General features: G+C 38.8%; 2 protein-coding genes across 2 annotated transcripts; both read right to left on the reverse strand.

The window, feature by feature from the left end:
• Positions 1-1,491: 1,491 nt before the first annotated feature.
• On the reverse strand, positions 1,492-3,558 carry LOC140783680 (BTB/POZ domain-containing protein At5g03250-like). Its single transcript, XM_073130643.1, has 2 exons — positions 2,365-3,558; positions 1,492-2,031 (listed from the first exon to the last, which is right to left on the reverse strand). Exons 1-2 carry the CDS (start codon positions 3,541-3,543, stop codon positions 1,600-1,602), a joined length of 1,611 nt encoding a protein of 536 aa, XP_072986744.1. The 5' UTR covers positions 3,544-3,558; the 3' UTR covers positions 1,492-1,599.
• Positions 3,559-5,264: 1,706 nt separating this feature from the next.
• On the reverse strand, positions 5,265-8,817 carry LOC140784622 (internal alternative NAD(P)H-ubiquinone oxidoreductase A1, mitochondrial-like). Its single transcript, XM_073132115.1, has 9 exons — positions 8,760-8,817; positions 7,855-8,595; positions 7,506-7,719; positions 7,036-7,196; positions 6,877-6,942; positions 6,617-6,780; positions 6,381-6,495; positions 6,050-6,229; positions 5,265-5,614 (listed from the first exon to the last, which is right to left on the reverse strand). The coding sequence occupies exons 2-9, from the start codon at positions 8,461-8,463 to the stop codon at positions 5,459-5,461; spliced, it is 1,665 nt and encodes a 554-aa protein (XP_072988216.1). The 5' UTR covers positions 8,464-8,595; positions 8,760-8,817; the 3' UTR covers positions 5,265-5,458.
• Between the last annotated feature and the right edge of the window lie 568 nt (positions 8,818-9,385).

Raw genomic sequence — 9,385 nt, forward strand, 5'->3', positions numbered from 1 at the left:
ATTGTCTAAAACATGTATTGGCTGATCAACAATGGTTGTCACCTGTGAGTGACGCTGTCCTGCGTTATTCTTCTGGGTTTATGTTTATGTTTTTTCTTTAATATTATTTTTTTCTGTGCTACTATGGATGTGAACTTAGAAGAAATCCTATCCTTGAATAAGATGAATCTCTATTTATTTATTTTCTCCCCTTCTGAAAATCGAAAAAGAAGTAATCTTTAAACTAAACTATCTACTCATTCCGTTGCTATGATCACCTCATAATTCTAGAATCTTTGCAATGGGGAAAAATTTACAATTCATGACACCATGGTCATTGTCCACTTTGAAACATACTTACATTTCTTTCCCCCTGAAGATATAATACTAGTAATTTATAACACAATATTATGTACACTAACCCTCACTGTTGGTACAGCATTTTCCAGTCCTGACTGTATTAGCTCATCCGATCCAGCACATTTTTGAGCTTTTCAACGAAGTTTAAGCTAACAAGGGACCAATCCAAATCCAACTTCATTCTACAGCCCATACCCTATCTCTTTCTCAACTTTGAGATTCCCGTAAAATTGAGGCATCCGAGATCGATCTCACACACACAGCACTTTGATGCTAGGCCTGTTATCAAGGACAAGTACACCAACCTTACTGATCCAGCATCCACCAACTGAAATTTGCAATCAAATTCAAGTAACCTTCGACTTTGGATTTCTTTTTTCTCTCTTTCCTCTGCTATTGGCTTCAGTCAGCAGCTTCCGTGAGAGGTATTCCGCCAGACCCGTGCCACGTATAAGCGTTGTACAACAAAGCATCAAAGGGTATCCCACGTTTAGTGGCGTAATCGTAGTATCTACCTAAACGGAGGGTAGATCTGAACGAGCTTCTCCTTTTATACTACACCTCAGCAGCTCAAATCAAAGCCAGTGAGGCAGGCAGTGATCGAGAGAGAGAGAGAGAGAGATGGCGGGAAGGAGGAGTTCCAATGGCGCTGGCATCGTTGGCGTAGGGAAGCGGAGTCTAATCTCGAGCCGTCCGATCCCGAGGAGGGGTCAGGTGAAGGTGGCGATTGCAATTGGGCTGGCCCACTCCTTCGCCGCCCTCCTCGCCTCGAGCCGTCCGCTTTTCCCCCGCCTCATATTCCGGGCCGCTTCTTGAACGAAATTGCTCCTTTTGTAGCCGAACAAGAGGCCACATAGTTAGGTACTAGTTACTTAGACAGACAGAGAGAGAGAGAGAGAGAGAGAGAGAGAGAGAGAGTTGCATCTCTTTTGATTCTGCGTCTCGCATTAAGGTTCAATTATGCTTTTCCTTTATCATCTTTTTTTTTTTTTTTTTTTAAAAAAAATCCTTCACTTGTAGTCTCGATTCTCTGTTGGAATAAAGAGTATATATACCCTTGTTCGGCTTGTTCTTATCAGGAAACAAAAATAAGAGCAAGAGTACTGGAATCAATTCTTACAATATAATGAATGCACGTACAAGGATCTGGAGGTAAAAATATATTAATAGAAGAGTACCTAGGAAAGAATACATTTACTTGAAGATCGATGTCAATTAAAAAGCTCTTTGGCCACAGAAGAAAGGCTAGCTACTTGGCATTCACTGCAGACCGCATTTCCTAGTGAAAATATTCCATGAACTCTTTGGCTTCCCAAGCTTCTCGATTTCTTGCTTCATGTTTAAGCACTCCTTCTCAAGCTCCAAGACCCGCAACTTCATGTCATCAACAGGGCCATCCTCCTCGTTTTGCTCCTGGGCGATCTCTGTTTGCGCCGCTCCGTCGTTGTTCTTCTTCTGCTGCATGGGATTCCCATGAGGGCCACGTGAATTCTCAATGTTGTCGGAGACAAAGAACCAGCCGGCGATTGAGGTTCGTAGGCGAAGCTGCTCGAAGAAGAGGACTTGAACAACTACTCTGAGGGGTAGCCTCTCATTCTGAGCAGCATGTGTGCAGGCCTCTAACGAAAGCTTCTGGCAGTTCATTAGCCGGCAAAGCTGCTCTCGCTCGGACTCCGTCAGCCACGGGTGTGACTAATTAAAATGGAGCAACAGATAACAGAACCATTATATATATCTCGAATGTAGTACTAAAAAATCTTATGGATGAAAAAAAAAAAAAAAAAAAATATATATATATATATATATAGAAAAACAATTTTTTTTTATTTTTAAATTTTTGGTTATATATCACTGACAAGTAAATTGTGGCTGTTTGTTTGAAGTAATTTAACAAGATATCATGAAGAAGAGTCTTTGAAAAACAAAAAAGAAAACTTCCGCATGGATATGTTTTATACAAAATGATGAAATAGATTAATCAGAAGACAAAAGAGGATAAATAGTTGGCGAAACATAACACGTTACCTTAAGATAAATATCGATTGCACGATAGATACCATCGTCGAGAGGCCTGGCATATTCAGGGATGACAGCTGCCAGTGAGTGAAATTTGGGGAGCTTCAAGTTAACATCTGGTGCCACTTCTGCAAGATAGGCATCCATGAGTTTGGCAACCATGCTTGTTGGAGTCAATGAGGGAGTGGAGACCATCAAATGCCCTTCATCAACTATGGCGTTAGAAGTCGCACCTGCCGAGTGTTCTGCCAACATGAAGTGATCAAGTATTCTCTGCATGCAGTCGATGTCATATAGCGTTTCCACCGAGTAGCCCAAGTTGGGTATCAGAAGGTCTTCTAATGAAGCTTCATCCAACTGTGCACCTATTCTTTTCTCTAAATTCTCTTTGCAGGACGCGCTAGCATGTAAAATCATGGCGGTGCGAAGCATGCTGAGAAGAAACTTTGTCGAGCAGACACCCTTTCTGCTGGGCAGCAAATCGACAATCTCTTCAAGGAAGAACCTCTGATCAAGCTCTGATGGTGCTGAAACTGATGCACGAGGAGTAACGCAGGGGGTGCCAATGCCAATGCTGGATTTTTTACTTAGCCCTGGAAGGAACCTCCTTGCGTAGAACGTGAGACATCCAGCAATGTCTTCTGACTTCATTCCTTTCTCCTCCATAGCCTGGATAAGCCTTTTGAATACCGGTAAGCTGAGGAAAGAAACATCCTCATACCACCAATCTGATCTAGGCATTTCTCCAGAGCCTATTCCATTCCAAAGGCCATTTCCTGATGTGCTCTTCCTTGCAGTCTGTCCACCCATAGGCCAACCAAAAAGACCTGAATCAGCGTATGCCTTTGCTGCCAGTGAATTGATGCATCTTGAGACAATATGGAGCTCTTCTGCGTAGGAAAGAACACCTTCACATGATTCCAGAGCCTTGATCGAATCCTTCCAGTTACTAAAGACTTCATTGAGGAAGTTCTCCGTTTGAGCGATAAGATTCCCTTCTGCATAATCTTCAGTCATGCTCAGGTATTCAGCAGCACACCGCAGGCAAACCACATTGAGGGCGTTCAGTTCTATCTTTACATCGTAGCAGAACTTCGCTACGAGCTCGAAAGCCTTGGCTCCGCCAGGAACTTCATGAAGCTGCAGAACGCAACTTTTGCCTTCTTCACTGTGAAATTCACTTATCATTTTCTGCAACACTCCACTTCTATTAAGCAGGGGGAACTGCACGAATACAAGCCAAAAAAAAAAATCAGCCCTGCAAATCACCGAAGATCTTGCCATCTTCTGGCATGCATCAAATAGGTCTTGTATGGAATGATGATCTTGAGTATAGTTGCTTCTCTAATTAGAGTCCATATTTTATCTTGCAAGCTATTATATAGTAACTGATACCTTTCGCTGAAAATTTATGGATTGTTTTGCAAACGAAGAATGTGTATCTAAATGACTATAAGAATTTATTTGATAGGAGGATGATGGATTTTAAGTACCCTCATCTAAGAAATACTAACATATCAGTTTGAGTGCTGCCTAATCATAGTATTTATTATGTCCTTCCTGCTAATTACTTTTCTACGCACAAAATTTATATGAAAGGAAACTGGGAAAAGAATCCACAGTACAAGAAATTCTGCATTCTTTTTATTATTAAATGCGAGGAATCATACCTTATGGAGGTGAAAGGACATCTCTCCTACTTCAATTACAATATCACTTACGAGCTCAGTCATACATCTCCTGCAAAGAACGCAAGTTAAAATGAGAGTATGAAGAGGATTTCATTGCAGATAGTGCACAAAGCTCATTCAGATGACCACTAGCTACTGCAGTGCTATTGGAGTGAACAAAGATGGAGATGGTCAAATGTACCATGTCTGGCCTTCGAGATAAAATGCTCCTGCCTTGGACCCCACTTTCATGGTTGTCATCTTTTTCTCAATTCCTTTTTTGTTGTTGTTATTGTATTCTGTAATGTAATCAGTAAAGAATGGAGGAGCTGTGATTTAACCAATGTAAAACTCACGTAGGAAATCAAGCAGCAGGACTTGGAGAAGTGAGAGAGAGAGACGAGGAAAGGGAACAGGAAGGGAATAAAGATTGGAACCAGGGAGAAAGGGAAACAAAACTTGTCACCTCATCATATTTTCCTTTTACCATTTTCTCTTTTTGTTATTAATTTTGATGTAATTTAGACGTTGGCAAGGGAAGTAAGGAGAGAATTCTGAAGAGATGCCCGAGTCTACAGGAGTAGCGAACAACCATCTCCTTGTAATCCTCCTGATGGAATTTGTTAGATCCAACCATCTCCCTTATTGCTCTCTTTCTCTCTCTCCTCCTCTCAATATCAACCAGATAATCTAGTGGTACACATCATCCAACACGGACAATATGCATCATGAACAAAAGAACAGAGATTTATTGTGCTTCTACGATTCCCTTACATTGTTAGCAAGTTTTCCAGTTTTTTTCTCCAACTATTTTTTGTCTTCTCAAATTTTTCCTTCTTTTTTTCTTTAAGAAAATAGGCAGCGGATTATCTGCAGCATACATTACAGAAATTTCCTATTAACCAGAAATCATGCCAGTAATATTATGGAGTATAGATCTCTCGATAAACAACTAAATATCCATACAAAATGGAACCATGTAGGATTTCGACCACCATAAATAATCAATCTATACGTATATTTGTCTAGCAACTCAGGCAACATCAGAACAGAGCTTGAGGAGCTCTCACAAGTAATGAGTATGGATCCATGAGTCTTACAATGAAATCTATCACCCATCATGTTCATGATCCATCTTCTAACCATAAAATAAATAAATCTGATAACAAAGTTTAACCAGTTGAAGTGCTTAAAACATTGCATAATAGTCTGGAAAAACATCATACTGTGATCCCTTAATTTAGTGAAAGAATAACATCTATTCTCTTCGATTTCTCAACGAAAAAGAAAAACATCTAAATCCCTTCTATTCTCTGTGGGATCCTTGAAACTTGGAGGGAAAATCTATTTGAAGTCTTCATTCATGGCAAAATGATTACAAAACTGAAATTGGACATGGAAAATAACACCTGAAAAACAAGCATCAGGAATCTTCAACCTATCCTGGAATCATCTCGACCGAAAACAAGAGTAGTGGCCCAGTTTGCTGCAACATAGAACCTGTTCCTCCAGCTAACCACACGTGTCAAGTACGCCGAACGCCATATGAACCAGCTAACAAAGCCGGCCATCGAGAGGCCCTTTGCATCCTGCAAATTAGACATGAGTAAGAGTTAGGAAGTTAATTATTAACGTAAAGTTTACGTATTCATATCATAATATGCTAGAGAAAAACATATCGATTTACATTTAGCACCTTATAGCTCATATAGGGATGATTCCGGGGCATCAAAATTTTTGCACTTAGCAAGTTTAAGTTATGATTTCATTCAGTTGGCAGAATCTGAAGTTTACTGCCTGCACTAATTAAAGCTATATCACAGGCTAAGCAGCTTATGGCAACACAAATAATATGCATCATGAGGTATTAATGTCTACCGAGCTAATCAGTTGAATGTCTAATCTAAGGCTTATATTCCATAATTCAATGTAAACATGATTCATAATCTGCTATTCACTTGATATGATTGCCTTTTCTAACTAATGGTTCTATGAACAATTTAGAACTGAACGTTAAAATTGACCTTGCTCTGCCTGAGATCAACCAATGCCTTGTAGCGCCCTACAGATGCCATGCTTCCTAGGTGCTTGTAAACAAAAGGATCCCCCAGAGAAACATTCTTGGCAGAATGAGCTTTTCCCCCATTTTGCTTCCCAATCGTACTAAACAAACGTGCTAGGAACTTGCCTTCCCTTTCAGCAACCTATTAGCACAACATAAGAGTCCAACAAACTTATAACTTCAGTTCAATTTCCTGATCAAAATGGCAAAACATTGTGTTTCTTGTAGAATAATGTTTAGAAGTTTAGATACATCAAGAAGTAAAAGACTTTGATGGGTTTGTCTAAGTTGACCTGAGCAAGGGCAGGAAGAACTTGCTTTCCTGTTAGTTCAAGGAACCCTGCACAATCCCCAAGTGCAAACACATCCTCTACGGAGGGAACACGCAGCCACTCATCAACACCAATCCTACAAATATTTATGATAGCAGTAATCACATTACAAAGTTAGGAATATAGAGAAGAACACAAAAAGAAAAGAGTTGTAACGATGAGAAAGAAAAAGTTGTCCCAGTTCTTTGTGAACAAACCTTCCTCCAGGAGATTTGGGAAGATTAAGGCATTTTACAAACTGCGATGGCCCAACTCCAGTAGACCAGACCAGCAGACCAAATGGAACATTAGTTCCATCGCTTAGGAGAATTTTAGTTGGCAGTACCTCTTTTACCACACCTCGTACTAGCCGAACTCCTGACTGAAAGTGCAAGTTAAAATTTCAGTAATAAGCTAGTTGCATTGTAAGACCAAAGGCTCTTTAAAGTACTTAGTGTAAAACAATCTACTCCATTACCTTGGTCAAGTGATTTGTTGCATATTGCCTTAACCCGACATCAAATGAGGACAAAATTTCGTTTGCCTAAATCGAGATGAAAAATTATGATCAGAAATAGCATATTCATTACTACTTCTATATTACATGATGAAAATCACGTACGTATGGAGAATATACCTCAATAAGAGTGACTTTAATGTCATCCTTAACATGAGAATACCTTTTTGGCGCACATCTCATGATAAAATCACTTAACTCACCACTGAACTCCACTCCAGTAGGGCCTCCTCCAATAACAACACAGTGTAAAAGACGTTTTTTCTCTTCTTCCGATATGCCTGCCACCATATATCACATTTATTTTATCAGACTACTGACAGGCATGGGAAGAGAAAAAAAAAACTTGGATTGTATTCTTTTTCACGACAGTGAGTTCTTATCCAAACATGTTAAATTTCCTGACTAATATACATAGACGGAACTGCACAATATAATTGACTCATTCATAACTATATATTATGTACATGGTTAAAGAAAAAAAACATATGTTCAGAAAGTATAAACCTCAATTATATAGTAAATGGAAAGTAAAAATATTCATTCAATTTATTGCATATGAACTATCAAATCTAATTAAAAGCACATACCTGGATTTTCAGAGAGCATCAAGTTCTGGAGAAGCTTCTTTCGAATTTCTTGGGCATGATGTACTTCACGCAGGAAAATTGCATGCTCTTTAACTCCGTTAATGTTAAAAGTCATTGGCTCTGAACCAGCTGCAATAACCAGCTTATCATAAGCAACTTTGAAACGGTATGGATCAGAAGGTGGACCATCAGTTGGAACTGTCTCACAGTAGACCTAGAACACAAAGAACAATCAGACAACGACGGTTCTCCTTAGCACAATTAAGAAAAGAAATGCGCCAATGATGCATTGAACTTTTTTTTTTTTAAAAAGGAGACGATTTAATGCCAAGATGCACAGATTGTGCACCTCATGTTTGTCTGTGTTGATTCCTGAGCAAGAAGCAAGGTAGAAGTATGAATTAGGGTCTCCAGCCAGTGCAGACTGAATCCGGCTGACTGGCTCAGCAACTGATCGAAACTCAAGGGTACCAACACAGGTAGACGCAAGCAGAGGAGTAAAAACCATGTGATTCCTTGGAGATATGCAAACAATGTCATAAATCTTGGTGTCCAATCCTTTAAGAAATCGACAGCCAGCCCATCCAGTGCCAAGGACTACAACTCTCGGCTTCTCTCCCGGCTTTGTAGGCTCTAATCCTGGTAGCCTGTCATCATCAGCCTCCATGTCTGAATCATCTGCAAGCCTCTCAGCCATAGGATATTGGTTTTGTGGAGTTACACTTATTCCCCTGCTTGGAACTCTATAGCAATCCATGACTCCAATGACAGAAAGGTTTTCTCCGCTGAAAGAAGTTGCGAAATTTCTAACCATTGAGAAGTGGCTGCCTCCATTAGTAGCCCAACCATTGCGAAGTATCCCTGCCTGACTTTTGTTATTCACAGTGGCTATCGTAGCCAAAGAATCAGCAGTCAAAGGCTGCCTGAGTGCCCTCTTCACAATCCTAGACCACCCCATTATATGTTGTGATGCTGTGATAAAAGAATCTATGCACCTCTGCTGCAAGTATGATGTGTTTATGCAGCAGCGCTAATGGCCATATATAGCATTTTAAGATCTACTGATCGATATCAGGAAAGGCAGGAGAGACTGCAAAAGAAATGCATTAGCAGAGTTGGTAAGTAACTGAACGTCTAGAAACAATTTGGCAGAATACAAGTATAAAAGATTTTAAATAAGACAGCAGAAAGAATTGGTCGTCGCTAATAAACGAGGAGAAAGCTAAAGGACAAGGGTCCAAAAATATCGGAGACATTTTCCTCGAAGAACCAGTAAGACACCCAGAAGCTAATGAAAGTCGCCGTTGCTCTCAAAGTGCAAGGAGCATTGCCTTAAGCTAGGTAGACGATGCGGTTAGTTTGATGAAGATCTAACGGTTAAGATCTTTTAAAGGTATAATAGAAATGAAAGATATTATCGGTTCAGCAGGTAATTTTTTTTAGATATATAATCTTACATATTATTTTTTAATAATTATATTGTCTTAATATTTTATTAAGTAAAAGACATATATATTATTAACTGAGAGTAATGTATATATATCAAAATAAGGGTATTGATGTTTTTATAATTAACTTGATAAAAATTTAATTATATTTTATTTGTTTGATTATTTTTTATTATTTACATATATCTCCCATTAGTTTAAGATTGATTTAAATTAAATTTTAATAGATAGAAAATTATATTTAAATTGAAGTTTATCTCCAAATAATCAAATTTAAATTATTTAATATTAAATGATATCTCCTATAATTAAGACATAATTATATTTAAGAGAGAAATCTTAACAGAAGAAAGTGTAGAGCGCTTTTTCCTTACACCTAATTAATCTTCTTAACTAATATACTTTTTTCTTACGTAATGTAGTTTTGAAACC

The sequence above is a fragment of the Typha latifolia genome, chromosome 3, assembly GCF_019914945.1.
Source record: "Typha latifolia isolate L0001 chromosome 3, TyphaL0001v2, whole genome shotgun sequence".
Classification (NCBI taxonomy): domain Eukaryota; kingdom Viridiplantae; phylum Streptophyta; class Magnoliopsida; order Poales; family Typhaceae; genus Typha; species Typha latifolia.

Coding starts and splice junctions, on each gene's coding strand:
- LOC140784622 (XM_073132115.1), bottom strand. CDS start 8,463: ATGGGGTGGTCTAGGATTGTGAAGAGGGCACTCAGGCAGCCTTTGACT. Junction 6,781..6,876: donor CAACAAATCACTTGACCAAG/GTAATGGAGTAG, acceptor TTGCACTTTCAG/TCAGGAGTTCGGCTAGTACG. Junction 6,230..6,380: donor TTCTTCCTGCCCTTGCTCAG/GTCAACTTAGAC, acceptor TTGTGCTAATAG/GTTGCTGAAAGGGAAGGCAA.
- LOC140783680 (XM_073130643.1), bottom strand. CDS start 3,543: ATGATAAGTGAATTTCACAGTGAAGAAGGCAAAAGTTGCGTTCTGCAG. Junction 2,032..2,364: donor CAATCGATATTTATCTTAAG/GTAACGTGTTAT, acceptor CATTTTAATTAG/TCACACCCGTGGCTGACGGA.